This window comes from Penicillium hispanicum (assembly GCF_028827665.1).
Source record: "Penicillium hispanicum strain IBT 35686 chromosome Unknown utg000008l_segment0_segment0, whole genome shotgun sequence".
Classification (NCBI taxonomy): Eukaryota; Fungi; Ascomycota; class Eurotiomycetes; order Eurotiales; family Aspergillaceae; genus Penicillium; species Penicillium hispanicum.
This window is the reverse complement of record NW_026623200.1, coordinates 2,151,673-2,170,930: the sequence shown is the minus strand read 5'-3', so window position 1 is coordinate 2,170,930 and position 19,258 is coordinate 2,151,673. Positions and strand designations below refer to the sequence as shown.

The 19,258-nt window shown below is 54.0% G+C and overlaps 6 protein-coding genes across 6 annotated transcripts; 3 read left to right on the top strand and 3 right to left on the bottom strand.

Annotated features, from left to right (window-relative positions):
• Window positions 1–428: 428 nt before the first annotated feature.
• N7459_009656 (OPT family oligopeptide transporter) lies at window positions 429–3,228 on the top strand (the record flags this gene model as incomplete). The annotated part of the gene is made up of 8 exons (XM_056948824.1): window positions 429–752; window positions 815–1,375; window positions 1,434–1,550; window positions 1,599–1,880; window positions 1,931–2,194; window positions 2,254–2,431; window positions 2,493–2,782; window positions 2,890–3,228. The coding sequence occupies 8 exons, from the start codon at window positions 429–431 to the stop codon at window positions 3,226–3,228; spliced, it is 2,355 nt and encodes a 784-aa protein (XP_056796049.1).
• An 821-nt stretch (window positions 3,229–4,049) lies between these two features.
• N7459_009655 (DUF3176 domain-containing protein) lies at window positions 4,050–5,783 on the top strand (the record flags this gene model as incomplete). Its single annotated transcript, XM_056948823.1, has 1 exon — window positions 4,050–5,783. One exon carries the CDS (start codon window positions 4,050–4,052, stop codon window positions 5,781–5,783), a length of 1,734 nt encoding a protein of 577 aa, XP_056796048.1.
• Window positions 5,784–6,277: 494 nt separating this feature from the next.
• On the bottom strand, window positions 6,278–6,799 carry N7459_009654 (uncharacterized protein; the record flags this gene model as incomplete). Its single annotated transcript, XM_056948822.1, has 2 exons — window positions 6,278–6,574; window positions 6,632–6,799. 2 exons carry the CDS (start codon window positions 6,797–6,799, stop codon window positions 6,278–6,280), a joined length of 465 nt encoding a protein of 154 aa, XP_056796047.1.
• A 205-nt stretch (window positions 6,800–7,004) lies between these two features.
• N7459_009653 (ATP-dependent RNA helicase ECM16) lies at window positions 7,005–10,651 on the top strand (the record flags this gene model as incomplete). The annotated part of the gene is made up of 2 exons (XM_056948821.1): window positions 7,005–7,205; window positions 7,250–10,651. 2 exons carry the CDS (start codon window positions 7,005–7,007, stop codon window positions 10,649–10,651), a joined length of 3,603 nt encoding a protein of 1,200 aa, XP_056796046.1.
• Window positions 10,652–10,876: 225 nt separating this feature from the next.
• Window positions 10,877–11,485, bottom strand: cwc21 (U2-type spliceosomal complex subunit CWC21; the record flags this gene model as incomplete). Its single annotated transcript, XM_056948820.1, has 1 exon — window positions 10,877–11,485. The coding sequence occupies one exon, from the start codon at window positions 11,483–11,485 to the stop codon at window positions 10,877–10,879; it is 609 nt and encodes a 202-aa protein (XP_056796045.1).
• A 1,127-nt stretch (window positions 11,486–12,612) lies between these two features.
• Window positions 12,613–15,602, bottom strand: N7459_009651 (mRNA-binding protein PUF3; the record flags this gene model as incomplete). The annotated part of the gene is made up of 4 exons (XM_056948819.1): window positions 12,613–13,929; window positions 13,981–15,284; window positions 15,341–15,503; window positions 15,561–15,602. 4 exons carry the CDS (start codon window positions 15,600–15,602, stop codon window positions 12,613–12,615), a joined length of 2,826 nt encoding a protein of 941 aa, XP_056796044.1.
• Between the last annotated feature and the right edge of the window lie 3,656 nt (window positions 15,603–19,258).

Genomic DNA, 19,258 nt, shown 5'->3' with positions numbered 1-19,258 from the left:
AATCATGGAGACGCCCTACTAATAATGTTAGTCGAATCAACCACAATCTCGTAATGCATTCAATTCGGCAGGTGGAAGATAGCATCGGATCGAGGAAGTCGCCAGATTATGAGGTGGTAGAGCTAAAACCAAAGTGGAACAGGCCCGAGCTGAATTGGAAAGGATGTGTTACTATAGGGCAACGCCACTCATGTTTTGAACCACACTAGTCGATGCATGGCATAACCGAAGTCGTGGTTCTTTGTCCGATATGGCTCATCTTCCCGCTGGATGGTATCACGAATGAACGGGCCGCCTCGGATAAGCAGTGGTGAACCGAGTATGGCATTCGAGGTATAAGAGATGCCGCGTGCATGATCATCGCCTTCGATCGTGCTTCTTCCAGTCTTCTCCCCTTCCCACCTCAGCCCCCGCGCTGCTCCAAGAGCATGTCGGAAATCACCCCCGACTCCGACTCGCCCCAGGGCAACGGTCTCTCCGTCGCCAGTCACGACGCGATCGACGAGAAGACCGCCGTCGCCGTAGTCACCGGTAAAGAGGATCCCAAGATCAGCGAAACTTCCTTCCCTTCGTCTGAGGATGGAAGCGAGAGTGACCGCGACAGCGACGAGCAGATCATTATCACCGGTGCAGACGCTGCGGACCACTTGCTACCCCTGCGAGATGACGGCGACCCAGCTATCACCTTTCGCAGTGTGGTGTTGGCTTCTGGTCTCTCCTGCTTCCAGGCTGTCATGTACCAGATCTACATGGTAAGCCAATGATTCCATTGCTCGTCGCTATTCAGCAACATTCAACTAACACAACTCGGTAGTTCAAACCGACCTTGGTCACCATCCAGGGCACCTTCATCGTGCTGATTTCCTACTTCATCGGCAAAGCCTGGGCCAACTTCCTTCCCCGTGGTGATCGTTGGGAGGCACGATGGAGAGAAAACGGAGGCCAGGGCAAGCTTCCGTGGTGGATCAAGGGGTTGAAGTTCTTCAACAATGGGCCGTGGAGTCTGAAGGAGCATGCGATTTGTTCCATTACGGCCACCTCGGCTTCCAACGCGGCTGCCAGTAGCCAGGTGTTTGCGGCGCAAGATCTATTTTACAATATGCCATTGAGCGCGTTGACCGTGATTCTGAGCACGATCTCCATTGGTTTGTTTGGATACGGAATCTGCGGTATCATGCGCCCCATCGCTGTGTGGCACGTCGAGGCTGTCTACTGGAGCACCCTGCCAACAGTCAAGACCCTTCAGGGCCTCCATTGGCAAGACCTGAAGGACTCCAAGCCGCTGCGCTATTTCTGGTACGCCTTTACGAGCATGTCTATCTACGAGGTCTTCCCGGCCTATATCTGGCCGTGGCTGAACTCGGTTTCTATCCCGGTATGTTTTCGATCTGGCCCTGTGGGTTTTAGTACAAGCCACTGATGAATTGCAATAGTGTCTCGCCTCTATGAAAGCCACTGGTAGTAAGGCTGCTGTCCTTACCAATCTCTTTGGTGGAGCGACCACCAATGAAGGACTGGGGCTTTTCAGTCTTTCCTTTGATTGGCAATATGTGAGATGATGGTGTATCGGTACGAATGAGCCAAGCTGACTGTGCTAGATCACATCCTTTCAAACCTCTCTTCCTCTGGTCTTGCAGGCCCATGCAGCAGTTGGATTGTTTACGTGTTTTATTGTGATGCTGGGCATCTACTACGGCAATGGCTGGGACTCGAAATCTCTTCCATTCATGTCTACTGATCTTCTCATGGCCAACGGTACATCATACCCCATCACGGAGGTCTTCACCGGTGGCGTTCTGAACAAATCGGCCTTGGAAAAGTATGGTGTGCCCAAGCTGACGGGATCATTTGCGTTTTCCATGTTCATGGCCAATGCTGCTGTGAGTAAGCTAGTCTGAATCTTGGCCGTGCATACACTGACCCGTGATAGATCGGCGCCCTCATTGTCCATTGCGCTCTGTTCTGGGGTGGAGATATCAAGCGCGCCTATAAAAGTGCAAAGCAAGGCCGATACGACGACCGTCACCACACCCACATGACTAAACATTATAAGGAAGCTCCATGGTGGTGGTACGTCGTGGTGCTTGTCGTCAGCTTCATCCTGGGCCTGGTTGTGGTCCTCAAAGGACACATTACCCTGCCTGCATGGGCCTACATTGTCTCTCTGATCGTGGGAATTATCATCGCGCCTTTCGTAAGTAGCTCCGAGATCAAGACTCACAGATCGACTCTAACCAAGCCACTCGGTTACAGAGCACCATTCTGTACTCTCGCTACGGCAATGGTATCGCAACGAACAACCTGTCCAAAATGTTGGCTGGTCTGATGATTCCCGGTCGTCCCGTTGGCAATATGTACTTTGCTGCCTGGTCGCACAACGTTATTTCCAATGCGGTCACGTTGTCTAACGACCTGAAGATGGGCGAATACCGTATGCATCCTTTAGGGTTCTGTTCCGTCGAGAAGTCATGAAAGCTGACTTGGCATCGCAGTCAAAATCCCACCGCGTGCGATGTTCATTACTCAGATCTATGGCACTATTCTGGGCGGTTTCATCAATTATGCCATCATGATCTCCATCGTGACCGGCAACCGAGCGCTCCTCGTGAATGGCAACGGCAATTCCTCCTGGAGTGGCGCCAATATGCAAGCATACAACACCAATGCGACTTCTTGGGCGCTGGCTTCGTATCTTTATAAAACTGGGTCCCAGTACGAGATGGTCCCCATTGGTCTTGCTATCGGTGGTGCCGCGGTCGTCCTTCATCGGGCCATCTACTGGGTATGTCAACGGAGCAGTCTTGCCTTTTTTTTCCCCTCGGCTTTTTTGAGCTCGTTTCCTCTTTATCTTCTTGGGTTCCATTGAAACTTACCATCCCATGCGCTTAGGTCGTTCCCAAAGTTCGAGGATTCGATCTCTCCGACATCAATCTGGCCCAATATATTCAATACGCGGGCTATATCCCCTACAACCAAAGCCAGACTTGTGTCGTCTTCAGCCAGATCATCGCAGGGTTCTTTGTGCAGTTCTATCTCCGCAACTACCGACCGCGCATTTTCAAGGATTACTCGTATCTGATAACTGGTGCCTGGGACGGCGCCAGTCTGACGGTCTTGTTCATCCTTTCATTCGCGGTATTCGGTGCTGGTGGTCCTTCACGGCCATTCCCCAGCTGGTGGGGGAACAATGAGAATGGTAACTATGACTTCTGTCCTTTGACAGAATAGGTGCCTAGCAAATGTGGGACCTTAAGAGTGTGATAACAGACGAAGTAACGATCTGCTTTGAGCGCCTGGAACCATCCTAGATGTGCATAATTGGAGATAGAAAATCTCAATCAAAGCTACGATTAGTTCCAAATTTTGAAGCCTACCGGGTCTACTGGATTTTGATCGCCACTTGAAGGAATAGAATACTTGCTAGCTTACGGGCGTCAACCTCAAAACTCGGTCTCTTCCGTCCCGTTGGGGCCGAGTCGGGCATTGCAGGCGTTCACACCAATCAGCGGCAACTCTCCCTTGCATTCTCCCCAACCTCGTTCCCTTCCCAAACCTCGATTGGCTCGTCTAATGCATGAAGACCCTGATATGCGCAGTCCTTCACTTGCCATGCCCTTTTGGCCCCAAAGGCCCGGCAATCATGCTGTTCTGGTCGTGCCAGCGCTTAGTGACTTGCCTCTTTGGTCGCTTCCACCGTGAGGCTGAAAAGCGAAGCCCCTCGCAGCGACTGGTGCTGGAAAGACTTAGAAGGTCCAATTTTCGAATGGAGGAATACTGAGCTCTCCATCTATGGATGGGAATATGGAGTCCTATCAGGCTGCCACGAGGACTCGGGTCTACGACCAGGAACCTCGCGTTGGGTCGCCCTCTACCAGCAGTCGAGGATCTTCCCCCGCAGGATCGCAGCGTGCAATAGAACTAACTGGTCTGCGGGACCACCGCGCCGACCTCTCATCGCAGTCTCTCGCTGCTGGGACTGATCATGGGGGAATTGAGAACAAGACGCCATGTCTCTCCGAAGGCGGAAGCTGGGCTTTCGTTGATGATACATGGCTTCTCGAGGGCTCGCCATGGCGTTCAGCGTCGCATCGTTCCTTGCCATCATCATCATCCTGAGCGTCTACGACCAGAAGCCGTCCCCCAATCTATCTCATGGGCTGACGCTCAACACGATTGTCTCCTTACTCGCCACGGCATCTCGGTCCTCGCTGCTATTCGCGGTGGCTGCGGCCGTTGGACAATTGAAATGGATCTGGTTTGAGCGCAGGGAACGCCCCGTCTCAGATATGCAGTCCTTCGACGATGCGACCCGTGGACCGATGGGCTCCTTTATTCTTCTCCTCCAGCACCGGGGTCTCTCGCTGGCCTCTTTGGGGGCAACCGTCACCGTATTTGCGGTGGCATTAGATCCCTTCGTGCAGCAGATCCTGAGCTATCCCGTTCGACAAACGCCCAGTAACACGGATCAGGCGACGATGCCCCAAGCGCGGACCTTTGCGCAGAACACGAACTATACCGCCTTTACGGAGTACTTCAACGCCGGCCTTTGGACGACGAATTTTGCAATCGACCCTACCTGCCCCTCCGGGAACTGTACCTGGTCCGAATTCCAGTCCCTGGGCTTTTGCAGCAAATGCCAGGATGTGACCTCCTCGTCCTCCTTGTATGACTGTGACCAGTGGACGTACAATGCCACTGACTCTAAGGCGCAGGAGTATAATTGCTATATCAGCACCGGCCACGGAGAAAATGGTAGCTTGGTCATCGACTATCATGATTCGTACCGAGGCGCATTCATCCCGACCGGCATCTTGTGGGCGCTCAATTCGATTGGAAAGTCCAATGAGTCTTTCTTGGGAGTTGACAATGCGGTTGCCGCCTTCGCGCACGCTGAACTTGAGTCCGAAGCCAATACCAACATCACCAACTTGGTCCGCGGCCTCCGAATTCGCAATGTCCAGGAATGCATCCTCTCCGTCTGCCTGAAGACCTATAATGTCTCTGTCAACTCCGGCACGCCGCAGGTCAACGTCACCTCGGTTGACTACGGGCAGCGGTTTTCTCACAACCTTACAAACAATGCCGAACCGTGGTATAACGACGTCGATTGCTGGAGGCCCACGAATCGGTCTGGTCCGTTCAAGTGGACTGAACTAGCCACGGGGAATTGGGTTGATACCGACCAATTTGCCTTCTGTCTCCGAACCAGCGAGGAAGCCGACGCTGTCCAGATCGGGTTTAATTCACTCACCATCGTCCTGAGTGACCCTCCATTTCTGGGGTACTCGACTGTGGATTATACGGTCAACGCCAAGTCCGTGTGGACAGCCGATGAGGATACCAACGAAAATAGCGCCAAGTACTCGGAGTCGTTCGACAGAGTCATCGACCTCGGTCTGGGGGCCGTGTTGTCAGACGTGGCTGCAGCTCTCACCAAGTACGCTGTAGTAACCAGCAACGCCACCGTCGCCGGCACGACCATGATCCCGCAGACATTCGTCGTGGTATCTTGGCAATGGCTGACTTTCCCAGCTGTGCTTCTCGTCGGTGGGTTCATCTTTTGGATCGCGACGGTGGTGGTCAACCGACGACACCGACTCGGCCTGTGGAAGTCGTCCATTCTGCCCATGCTTTATCATGGCGCTGAGAAGGAGGACAGCGGGCTCACAAGTACTGGGGCCGGATACACGACTGTCAGCCAGATGAGCCAGTCTGCCCGGGCTACTCACGTCAAGCTGGACGGTCTGACAGAGAATCGACTGGTGTTAGGACGGAATGAGTGAAATGAGTGAAATGACCCATCTGGTTTGGCCGAGACAGATACCCTATGACGATTCCAATATTTCATTAGTATAGGAGGCACCAAAGGCAAAGAGAACAATGTCAGAAATCCTACACCGCAAGTCTCCGAGAGCGTGCTCCAATATCCATCGTGACCCGAACCTCACTTTTATACCAAAGTAGTCGACGTAGACATGCTGAAGCGACCAAGCTGACCCAACGGTACTATTCGTCCGTAGGATTGCTCCCATGGAGACACATTGCCCAAAATACGACTGCCAATCAACCTGGCTGAGGTACTATGCATGGTAACTTCTAGCTTCCCCGATCATGATGCTATCAAGAACTTGCTTACTTCCTGGTCATGTTACTACACATCCTCATAATTGGAAATCTTGTCATCCGATGGATATTTAGAACACTTCCTCATAATTCATTATTGAAATTCCATGGACATGGAAAATAGAAAAACATGCTTTTCTTAAGCATCTCAGGACTAGATGCAGTGCAAGACAAGATCGATGACCGCAAAGAAGGAATTTCGATCTGCGCCTGTCGAGCCCAGTCCGAGCCCTACGACAAGAAGCCGCTTTTCACTTGGTGATTTCGTTGCAATTGCGGTTCCAATCTGACGAGCAAATAGTTGGCCAATCGTGTCCTGGCCAGGGGCATAGCCACCCAGAATAGATGTCGCTGTCAAATCACTGAGGGGCAAGAGACTGTCCTCCGAGGCTTGGGAGAAAGTGTGCATGCCATCCGTTCCCGGGTTCTGATTCCCAAGTGGCACATGTAGCTATGCCAAAGGTTAGCTGTCTTTCCAAAATTATCATAATTCCCTCGGGTGACAAACCCAATGCGCAAGTCGGCCCTCTTGTGAGATGGTGACTATGATCTTATCGCTGAAGCTGATAACCATGACATCTGTTTGGATGCCATTGACCAGCCCCGCCACCTGTTTTGTAGCAGCAGGGAAAGGGAGATTCAACGAGACTTGTAGGTCATTTTCAACCGATGCCATGGTGCTTGGAGGTGGTGTTGGATGCTAGCAGTTGAGTGTTGATGCTTTGCTTCCCCGGAGGCGGTCAACCCGCCCCACAGCACTGGCGGGCAATATCCCACCGCCTTTGTGCTTCCGCGATTTTTTTCCGACGAGATTGACCAGCAGCTGGTCGATCCAAGTCGATTGGTCTCTCGTCTGTCGCATCGAGACGGGATCTGTCAAGATGCCCAAGTTCACCCCGCGCCAGCGAAAACAGAAGCACCGGCAGAAGGGGCCTGCTGATCCGGTGGACACCAATGTCGCGCAACTAGCGCCCGTCTCCAAAGATGAGAAAGAGACGAAACGGCAGAAGCTGCGCGAAGAACTACGAGAGCAGCATCAAACCGTCTCCTCTAAGAAGCAGAAGCGCCTGGATAAATACATTGTGCGTGGCAGAGCGTCGATCGATACTCCCGAGATTTCTAACAGCCCTTGCAGGAGAACAAACTGAAGAAAGAAGAAAACCTCGAATTGCTCAAGAAATTGGCCCAGTCAAGTGTAGACACTTCCGGTCTGCAGAGCTCGAAGGAACTCGGGAAGCGGAAGCGCCAGGACGAGAACGAAGCCTCTGAGCCAGCCGTTACAGCAGCACCACCACCAGCTAACGACATCTCCGGATACGAGACCGACGACTCTGATGCAGATTTGAAGAGCTCTAAGCGGTTGACGGACCTTCCTGTGGCACCGAAGCACCAACAACCTCAAGGACCTGTGGGAAGTGGATTGAAGCGCCCCCTCGAACTTGGCCCAGACGGATTCCCGATCATCAAAAAGCGGAAACGCGCGGCTAAGCCGACCCCTACACCTGTGAGAGAGCCTTCTTGGGACGGGTTCGGGTCAGACGATGAAGAGTTGAATGGTGATGGCCTGAATGACGAGGAGAATAAGTCTGGAAGCGAGGCTAGTGGCAGCTCAGACGAAGATGGATCTGAGCAATCGTCCGATGATACCTCCGAAGACGAAGACTCGGCTGAAGAAGAGGACGAAGAGGATGAAGAGCCCACCAAAATCAAGCCGAGACAATCGGCCTTCAAGTCCTGGGCTGTGCAGCAGATTAATGAAGCGGTGGGCTTCAAACCGACTGAAGGGCCAATTGTCACCGACCACGCACAGGATGCATTTGCGCCTCCCAGAAAAGAGCCTAAGAACACAGTCTATGAGGAGGAGCCTCTTCCTCAAGAACTCCAAGTGACCAAAGGGGACCCAAATCGCAAAGCATTCAGCGTTCCTGTAGAACGCTCCGAGGAAATTCAAACGGCCCGTCTTGGACTCCCCGTGGTTGGCGAAGAACAAAAGATCATGGAGGCAATCCACAATAACTCGGTCGTTGTCATCTGGGGTGCCACTGGTAGCGGAAAGACCACTCAACTCCCACAGTTTTTGTTCGAGGCTGGATTCGGTAATCCAGACAGCCCGAACCCAGGTCTGATTGGTGTCACTCAACCTCGCCGAGTCGCCGCCGTCAGTATGGCGAATCGTGTCTCTCAGGAATTGGGACAGTACTCTGATCAAGTATCTTATCAAATTCGGTTCGAGACTACAGTCTCCAAGAAGACCGCCATCAAGTTCATGACGGATGGTATTCTGCTGCGCGAGATTGCAGATGACTTTGCGCTACGCAAATACTCTGTCCTGATTATCGATGAAGCCCATGAGCGGAGCGTGAACACTGATATTCTAATTGGAATGGTCAGCCGCATTGTGGACCTACGAAAGTCGATGAGCGCAGAAGATCCTTCTGTCAAGCCCTTGAAGGTGGTTATCATGTCCGCTACCCTGCGGATTTCTGATTTCACAGAAAATGCAAGCCTCTTCCGTCAAGGACCACCGCCGTTGGTCCAAGCAGAAGGCCGCCAATACCCCGTGACTGTCCACTTTGCCCGTCGCACACATCGTGATTACGTGGAGGAAGCCTTCCGTAAGGTCTCGCGAGGACATCGCAAGCTACCGCCTGGTGGGATGCTTGTGTTCCTGACCGGTCAGAATGAAATTCGGCAGCTCTCCAAGCGGTTGAAACAGGCATTCAAGCCAACTCAGCGGGCAGACACGACACATGCCAGAGTAGAGATTTCGGCCAATGATGCTCCTTTGGAGACAGAGGATATGGAATTAGGTGGCACTGAGATGGACAATGCTGGTGACGACGAGGACAGTGATTTGGAGATCACTGGGCTGGATGAACCAGAGGATGACGAAGGCTTCGACCTTGGTGAAGAGGCCATGGCTTCTTCTACGCGTGTCCACGTCTTGCCACTGTACTCCCAGCTTCCTACAAAAGAGCAGATGAAGGTCTTCGAGCCGCCGCCAGAGAACTCACGGCTTATCATTCTAGCCACGAACGTTGCCGAAACGTCTCTCACTATTCCCGGGATCAAATACGTCTTCGACTGCGGACGCGCCAAAGAAAAGCAGTTTGATCTGTTTACGGGTGTCCAGAGTTTCCAGATTGGCTGGATTAGCAAGGCCAGCGCAAACCAAAGAGCTGGTCGAGCTGGTCGAACAGGGCCCGGTCACTGCTACCGACTGTATTCCTCGGCCGTCTTCGAGGGTGACTTCGCTGAATACACCGACCCGGAGATCCTACGCACGCCCATCGAGGGAGTTGTCCTCCAGATGAAGAGCATGGGTCTTCACAACGTCATCAATTTCCCATTCCCTACACCACCAAGCCGACACGGTCTTGCCAAGGCAGAGAAGCTGCTGAAGAACCTTGGTGCCCTTTCGGGGGACGGACAAGTCACCCAGATTGGTCGTCGTCTCTCAGCATATCCCCTATCGCCCCGTTTCGGTAAGATGCTGTACATCGGCCACCAGCACGGCTGCATGCCCTATGTTATCGCTCTGGTCTCTGCTCTGGCCGTGGGCGATCTCTTTGTCGCCCAGAACGAGCTTGACCTCAATACGACGGCTACCTCCAAGCCCAAGAAAGACCAGGACGACAGCGATGACAGCGACAGCAGTGACGACGAAAAGGTCTACACCAATACAGATCGTCTCGCCGATACTGAGCGCGAACAGCGCGCCAAGGACTACGCTCGCGTCCACCGTCTCCTCAGCAAACACGACGACTTCTCCGATGCTCTGAAGTACCTCTCCGCAATCTGCGCCTACGCCTACGCCGCAGACGGTGATGCCTTTAGCGAGCAGATGTTCCTGCGCGCCAAAGCCTTCAAGGAGGCAACCCAACTTCGCCGCCAGCTCACGGATATCGTGCGCTCCAACAACCCCGGCCTGATGGGCGCCTACGAGGCGCGCCTCCCCGAGCCGTCCGCGAAGCAAATCAAAGCGCTCAAGCAAATCGTCACAGCCGGCTTCATCGACCACGTCGCCATCCGCGCAGACACCGCGCCCGTCCCGCCGGAAATGCCCCGCGCGCCCCGCCGCGCCATCGACGTGCCCTACCTCACCCTCTTCCGCTCGCGCGAAGGCCGAGCAGAGGACATCGCCGAGCGCGCTGTCTTCGTCCACCCATCCTCGATCCTGGCCAAGCTCACTCCCAAGGAGATGCCACAGTACATTATCTACTCACATCTGCAGCAGTCGTCTGCCTCGCTGGTGTCGGACCAGGCGCCCAAGATCCGGATGTTCCCCCTGGTTGCACCGAGTGGACTGCAGCTCGCGGCGCTGGCGCACGACACTCCGCTTGTCGAGTATGGCAAGCCCATTGGGAAGATGGAGTTGCTGGAGGGTATCCCGCAACGTCGCGCGTGTTGGGTTGTGCCTTCACTCGTTGGGGATGCCGGTGGGACGGGGTGGCCACTGCCAGCGAAGAAGGTCGTGCAGAAAAAGGATGCGCGGGACGGTTGGGTTATAGAGAAGTTCGTGGCGTGAGGGATTATCAAGTATAGGCCAACAATTGTATAGATGAGATCACGATATCCAACCCTGCGTTCCGCTGGTTCTGTTTGAAAATAAAATCAATATGAATTCATTGTAGAGTTCCGAATCAAATCAGATGCTCCCAGCCCATAGCCAGCATGAAACCCGACGTCGAGAAAGAAGCCATGCAACCAAGAACGCCATCCACCCAACGCCATTCTTTTCTAACAGACCACATCAATCCCGCCTGCGCTCAACCCGCCCGCTACTAATCTCCCCAGTCTCCCGATCCTCCCGGATACCCAACGCCCGCCTCAACCGCTCACTCTCCTCAATCTTCGCCTCCGCAAGCTCATGCACCTGGTACGACTTGAGCTGCCTGCGATCCCGCCCCGCAGCACCCGGTCGCCCACGCGCCCCATCCTCCTCCATCTCCTTCAGCAACCGCTGGCGCAGCGCCTCGCACCGCTCATCAATCTCCCCGTCCGAGAGCACCCGCTCCCCATCCCCATCCGCCTCGCCCTCCTCAACATCCTCCCGATCCTTCCTGCCCGATCCCTTCGCAGGCGTGCCCTGCGCCGCCTCGATCCGCTCATTCGCCTCCTCCAGCCGCTCCCGCTCCTCTATCACCTTCACCTCGATCGCGCGCAGCCGGTCGTGCTCCAGGATCTGCTTGTCTGGCGCGCGCTGCTTGAAGCCGCGGTCGGCGCTGCTGTTTGCACCGGATACGGGCGGGTACGGCGCGCCGTAGCCCGCGTTGCGGGGCTTCATGAATGCACTGTTGCGCTGGACGTAGCCGGATGTGCCGCTGCCTCGGGGCGTGGAGAGGCCGACGTTAGAGGACATGGTTGTGTGGTGTGACTGGGGACGTTTGAGAGTGTCTGGATTGTGATGCACTCGCTCTGGGGTGCGTTGGAGGTTTGGTGTAGGCGACTGATGTACTTGAGGCCCTCTTCACGGATGGATTTCGGTGGGTGAGTAGTTTGGGCGTGAGAGCAAGACGTAGGTGTTTGTTTTCGCTAGTTGTCGACCAGCAGGTTAAGGAGGACCGATAAGGGAGGTAGATCCAGCCTGTGGGTTGCAGGTGAAGGTTGTCGGGATCGATTTCCTGCTGGGTAGAGCGGCACGTGACGCGATCTCCACAAGCCACGATGAGGCGGAAGAGGTCGGCACTTGTATACGTCCTCTACGAAAGACAGAAACTATGCTACAGAAAGGGAAAAGAGATTAGCATGCAGGTATTAGAAGAGCACACCAGCTACCAGCTAAATACCATCCCCGCAGAGATAGCGTATTCTTCCAGGCATAAGCAACACTTTTCATTGGAAGTGGAAACTGTATACCAAAGGGAAGAGCAAGACCACATCTGATATACGCGGCATCTTTTGTAAAGATAGATAAGAACAGACAAAGAACATAAGACAACATTGCAAGACAATCAGAAGTAGAGACAATGGCCGGGCCGTGCGATGCAAAGAGGTGTTCTCTCCCGTATTTCCATTTCCGAATCTCCCATGTCATATGCCTCAAGATCGTGAAGAGCGAATTGAATATCCGATTCCCCTTCCGTGACCCCAGTTAAAAACACACAAAGACGCCGAATCCACATAGATCGATTCTCAGACCTGCAGGGCTGAGCGAGAAGCATTGACAATGGTGAGGAAGGGGTGTGAGCACCATCATAAGAATAAAAAAAATGAACATGAAAACACAGAGACAAGAAAGAAATGAGATGGAAAAGCAGGTCCGAGATCGACATATCAGAAGAAAGAAGATAATAATGCGGCCCTATTCTTGCGCCATCAAGCCATGGTAAAGGGGAAACACATAGACGTTGGTAACTCATATATCCCGCCAGACCCCCTGTATGTATACGCCCATATTAGATAAAGAAGCAGAATGACTGAATTTTTTTTGGGTCTCAAATCAGCATTAGAACGATTATGTGGGCGAGCAAGTAAGTGTGCAACGAATTAATGGGCACTGGTGACATCGACCGGGACGGGAACACCGGTGCTGCCCGTCTCGGGACTGGATACCGAGGTCACCGTACTCTTAGCAAGGCCCTTGGGCTCGAGTGAACCATCGACGGGGGTCTGATTATCCGTCGGGGGGGGAGTGGGCGGGGCCGTGCCGACAAAGGGGGCCCGAGGCTGCTCCATGGTGGGGAGTGTGCGCTTGGACGGTTGGGGAGAGGATTTGTGAGAGTTAGGAGGTGTGGTCGAGGTGGCATGAGGCAGTGGACCCGTCGCTGGTGAATTGGGGTCGAAGATGAGCTTCTCGATCGCCACAATCTGCTTGCCGTAGCTGAACTTCTTGAGCTGGCTCAGCAGGGGCTTAATCTGCTCGATGAGGGCCTCCCGATCGGAGCCCTTCAGCTGGCCAAGAACCTTTTCTGTGAGAAGAATAAGTATACCGTTTGGGAGGGAAGGATTATAAGCAGGTGCCGACTCACGGATAACATAATTTCCATATTGATCACGCATCAAACCTAGCAACGGACTCTCGCCCCGGTCGTTGGGGGAGGTCAGAGTGGAAATGATGTGATGACGCTGACTCTCCTCGCCAAACTCGATGCTTTTCTCGACAACGTTACTGGCGAACTTATGCTTCGAGTATGCCAGGAGTTGAGACATGACAATAGTAATCATGCGGTTGCGGTCCTTTTCATCGCCATTCTCAATCACATGTTGGATCACGTAGTTACCAAATTGATCCGGAATGAGATTGGCGGTGCAGGCATGGAGCTCAGCCAAAATAGATTCTCGATCGATCTCCTCGCAATGTTCAAGCATCCGCTGAATCACACGACAGCCATAGGGATGTGCAGCAAGTCGGTTGACCTGGCCGCGGAAGGCATTGATGATAAACTGGACATATTGCGAAGGGACCCGCTCAATGGCCTTTTGGATGACGTGGTTGCCATTCTGGTCACGCACACATTTGAGGACGTGATTCTCCAACTCCTTGACCATTGCGGCCTGTTGATCAGTTAGGATGTGCTCGAGGGCCTTCTGGACCACACGGCATCCATACATCTGAGTCGACAGAGCAAGAACATGTCCCCGCATCTGGTTCGCCAGAATCTTCTTTTGAGTCTGGTTACCATGCTCAAAGAGCTTCTGTACAACATAGTTGCCGAAAACATCGGTCATCAACTGCAGGCAATTTGGTTGGATTTCCCGGAACACCTGCTCCTTTTCGTCACTATTGGCTGTCTCCAGCTTCTGTTGGATGAATCGAGATCCATGTTGATCACCACTGAACTCGACAACGTGATTGTAGATGTCCTGAACGTTCGTGAGTCAAGTTCAAGACAGATAGATATTGTGAGAGCTTACCTTCAACTCATATCGCTTGTTGCCTTTGCTGTTCGCCCGGAACTCCTCAAGCAAAGGACTACGCACAACTTGAGTAGGATCATGCTCACGGTGAGCGCAAGACACCAAAGCCGCGGCTCCAAGCCCTCCGAGTTGCGCCATGGGGTAGAATCCCTGGAGAGCGTTCAGACGAGCCGTCTGGTATCCCGAGTAGTCATAGGACGGGGCCATCTGCATTCGCTGCAGCGAGCCACCCTGTGCTTGGGCAAATTCCTGCTCCTGGAAGTTACGCAGTCTGCGCTCGAAAGACGCCGCCTGGCTGTCCGACATACGACCCCCAGAGTGTCTGTACTGAGCGGGACCGTCGACTCCCGGGTATAATGGGCTGTCCATGCGAGCATAGTCGGACGGCGAGATGGAGCCCGTGTCTGTGGCACGAGACCGTGCTTGGTACGCGAGGTGCATTTCGCTTGCGCCTTCAGCACCATAACCGGCCAGAGATTGATATCCGGCGTCATCATTGTTCTGGTACTTGGCTCGAGGAAGAGACCCGTCGAAGGAAGCATGGGGCATGTACGGGGGTCGCTGGACCGAACCTTGTCCGCCGAAACTGGTGTCATTCAATTGCAGTTTGTTGAACCCCGAGCTGAGGTCAATCGAACCGCCGCCGTAGCGACCATCAATGCTGTGGTTGTCGGAATAGAAAGAGGGATGTGCAGAGTGAACGGGGCGTTGAGGAGCATAGGAGGCAGAGTTGTGGGGCATGTGCGAGAGCGAACTGCGCGTCTGAGGGGGAGACATGCTGTCAGGAATGCCTGATCCGAGGGATGACATGCCCATGGAGGCCATTTCCTCAGGCCTCGAACCATCCAGCGAACCAGAGAAGCCAGACTTTACGGGGAACGTGGTTCCCACGGGACTTCCACCAAGACCTGTTGAGTTCTTCTGCCGCCGACCATCGCCATTGCGCAGGGCAGGGAAACCACCGAACGACATTCCATCTCCAGATGGTGATACGCCCTCAGATGCGTTGTTTAGGTAAGGCCTGTGACTCACAGTGCTAGCAGAGGTGCCAATGCCAGTAGTCCGCGGCAGGCTGAAGTAGGATCCGTCCCCGGCTTCAGTCAAGGCAGGTGCACTGCGATCGTTCGCACGAGTCTGGATAGGCGAGGTGGCCATGGTTCGGTTCTGGCCCATCGACAGCGACGAGTTCACCGTGCTCCATGGAAGATTAGGTCGTCCAGCCCAGCCGTCAGACTCTGATGAAGACAACAAAGAACCAGAGCCTGACTTTCCTTCAAATGCCGTATCACCGATGTGTTGATCTGCCATAGAGTTAGCTTGTCCAACCCATGACACGCACACGATGCCAGTGACATACCATCTGCAAAGCCACCGCCTAGATTGGAATCGCCCCAGATATTGCTGTTCCAGCTGGACTTGCCAGCACCGAATCCCTTCCCCACGCTGTTACTGTGAGATCCACGCGAGCGATCACTATTCATCCCGGATGATCCCATGTTGGCCGCGCGGCTTGAGCGTACCTGTTTCGGTCTTGTCAATATACCATCCAACATCCAGCTACTGCCTTCATCACTCACGTTGTGTACGCTGGTTGCATTGGCAGCCATGGTAGAAGCCATTCCACGGAGGCAATCGACGGAGCGAAGATGATCAGATATGTACTTGAACGGCGCCGGCGACTATTTTCAGGGACTTCGAGCTGGTCGAGACTAAATGACAAGGCCGAGACACCGCTTCTCAGCCAGTATTTGCAGCGGGCACCAGGCACCAGGAACGGCGTACACGAAGGAATATAAGACTGCACCCAGAGACACCCTGGTTAGCGGAAAGCTCGCTCATGCCTTGGAAAGGACACAGTGGGAACAGGGTCACATCAAGCAGACCCCAGCAAAGGCATACAGGTCCAGAGGGCCAGACGAGGGGAGACTCACCAAAAGAGGGGAGAGAAGGGATCACACTGAGAGCTAAGCGTAAGCGTCTGCTGTGATTTTTTTTTCCTTTCGTTTTTCTTCTCAAAAACCACCAGCCCAGAACATGTACAGATAATACAACAACGCGTGAGAGGTGTGTCAGAGAAGGGGGTGGTGAGGGAAGGAAAAGAAGGCAGATTGCAAGGTTGAAAGGGAGCCGCGGCGAGCTCAGAAATGCGGGAGAAGGTCGGCCAGGACGAAGATGCAAGGCGACAAAGAATTGGAAGATGCAAATCGCTCTCCCTTCGTTTGGTGGTGCAGCAGGCTGGTAGCCGGAGATCGATGAATTGCGGGCGGCGTCGCGACGTTACTGTGCTCCGTGCATGCTCCAGGAATCTCCCAGCTTGCCGATCGTCCTCATGTGCCTTGTGGAGGAGGCGATCCCCGAGAATGGAAGAGCGTTGGACCCTGGATGATTTCGCGCAAGGGGTGGGAGGGATGGCAGGAGGGGAGGTGATGGTTCGAGGTTTCGCAGGGCCGATAGGAAAATTAGTGGAATGCGCTTCGGTGCGCGGGCGAGTCCAGGCGAGATTTCAGTGGGTCGATGGATGGGAATGTGGTTGAGAGACACAGTACAGCATTAAAGGTCGTCCCGCAGTCACACAGGTGGCAGCATGACAAGCTGGGCGAGTTTTGGGGATTTTTCGGGGGATGGTGCAGCGCCGAAGGAGGGGAGGGAGGAGAGACGAACGAGAGCGAGGGCGCGGACGAGGGTGAGGAGAAAAGGAAAGGGAGGACAGCAAGAGTAACACGAACGAAGCGAACAAGTGGGAAAAAGAAAGGTCGGAAATGATAGATAAGGTGAGGAAAATGATGCTGAGGCGGTTTACGCTTTACCAGCCTTACCAGCCGTATCGCCCGTACCCAGCAAGGTACAATCCTGTACACTGCCAGCCGCCTCGAATGCCCGCCGATCGAGGCCCGTACGGCAGTCTCGTTAGTGTATTTCACCATACAGCGATGACGCCTCGAGCAGGGTCGATCCTGGTGTGGTACTTGTCTGCAATACGGCTGTTCCCTACATCCACCAAGTACTGCCAAGGCCCAGACTGATGTTTGGGCGGCACTTCTCTCGTGTACGGTACGGTCACAGGCGATCGCTGGATCTTTTTTTTGGTTGCCGGCGCTTCTTTTTTAGCTTCGTCCCCCGTCAACTTTACTCGCAGAGTAATACTCGACGTCTACTCAGGCGTGGATGCTCTCACCGTGATCATTCCGGGAACCGCCTGTACCCAATATGGCCTGACCGCCAGACCAATGCCCATGGGTCTAGATGCATGAAAGCAACCGCAACCCCTCGTCCATGGGAAAATCAAGGCCCTATGGGCCGCGCCGAAGAGGGGAGAGGGAAATGGACGCGAAAGCCTGAAGTCACCACAACACCGCTGGCACTGCTTCGGGCAACAGTTCCTAGCGATCCACCACCCTACACAATCCCCTCCATGACCTCGGGACTAGTATCGTTGAACCACAGGGTCAACGCATACCGGCAAGTCAGGATGGGCTTCGGCCCAAGGGCTGATAATGCCTCTGCGAGTAGCTCGCGCTCACTATCTGTTCGGCCTGGAGAATTCTGCAGGCGAGGGGCACCGAGCCCCGACACACAAATAAGTCGAAAACAATATTACCCAACCAAATCGGAGTGATCAACCGGAATAAGTCATGGCGACTTGGCTTTGGATGGAGATCGGAAGGGCCCACTTGGTTAGGACCCTAGTCTGGCACCGAGCAAGGTACAGCGATCAAGCTGGACACTATCCCCATCGCGATCTTCTCCCTCTCTTGTTCAGCTGAAGACAACCGATGGACCCATGAAGGTATATCTTACATGTAGTTCTGCAGAGCTAACGTGGGACACCATCCAAGTGATCAGATAACTAGCAAAGTCCAACACATTCTTCAACGCGGCCACCACCGAACCAACGGTGGATTCGGGCCATTCCACGCCCAAACAGCGCTTGTTAGCCAACCGTCCTTTCTCCGCCCGGTCGGAAACGCAATGCTTCTTTTCAGCATGGACTCGCATTGTCAGTGCTGGACTTCAGTCTGGCAGTAGTCAACTTGCAGTCGCTCATGCGGCTTGCCGCTCTCATGTGGTTTGTCCCCTTCCCGCCCCTTGACGCCATCGCCAGTCGACGTTCACCAGGCCCTGGGCCCTGCACTAACGGACCGGAAAATATAAACCAACACGAATGCACATCTCACAAATAGCGTGCTCGGTCGTCAATCCAGGATGCGCTTGGGCCACGGCTGCAGACTAGGAGATGTTCCATCGACTCGGCCAGCCCCTTGCTTCTTTCTGCATCGTCACACTGATCCTTGGATCGCCCGCGAGAGCCCCTCCATGACTCGGTCTACTCTCTCCAGGCCATGACAGAGACGATCATCACCCGCCAACTCCGCGGAGTTGATGAGACCGCTGCCTGTCATCACCCAGGAGTACAGCCTGCTGAAGAGGTCATTGGAGCGTTCCTTGGTAACGTCCCTTTCTCCGGGTCATCCTAGTATTTTTTTCCCTGTCCGGGAGGATTGAAAAAAAGGCCGAGACATGGACAGGCAGAGAGAGTCATACAGGCGCCGGCGAGCAAGGATCTGCACGCTTCCTTGCACAGGCGTTGCACAAGGCCAGTGTCAGACTATCACTCGCAGAAATCCTGCGATCTTTCCCCCAGATCGCTCGAGCGGCCGCCTTGCATCCGATTCGATTGCCGCGGTAGCCTGGAACGGGGGAGGCCCGGAGATCGGCCCGGCCACCACTGTTTATCTGGCGCCTCGATGCGAAGTGGAGAGGGGTGTGTAGCTGATAGATACATGATTCTACTGATTGTGGCAATGCAGTAGTTCGGGTGCACCGTCAATGCCAAGACCGTGGGTTCCCGGTTCTCAGGACCGTGACAGCTTGTTTCTTTTTCTGCTGCTGTGGGCTGTCGAGTTCTCATGAATCCATCTTTCACCGCTGTACCTGGGTATGAAAGCCCTTGAGGCATCCTTCCTTGGTGGAATACTAGCTTCTTGGGTAGCATAGGGTCTTAGTGCAGTGAGATTGAGAACCCGAGGGGGGCGATGTACTCTATATGAATATGTACACATGATGCCTCTCATGAACAAGTACAATTGAAGATGTTCTGGCCTTGTTTAGATCTATTGTGGTGTACAAGTTCCGAGACACCCGTCTTGGATATGCTTAGCGAAGTCAGCCCATGAAGATCAGTCCTTGATCCAGCAACATGCACGAGAGCCACAAGGTCCATAGGCAACTGTTTCCAATCACCTATTAAAGGTCGAAAACCCCCTGAAAATACTTC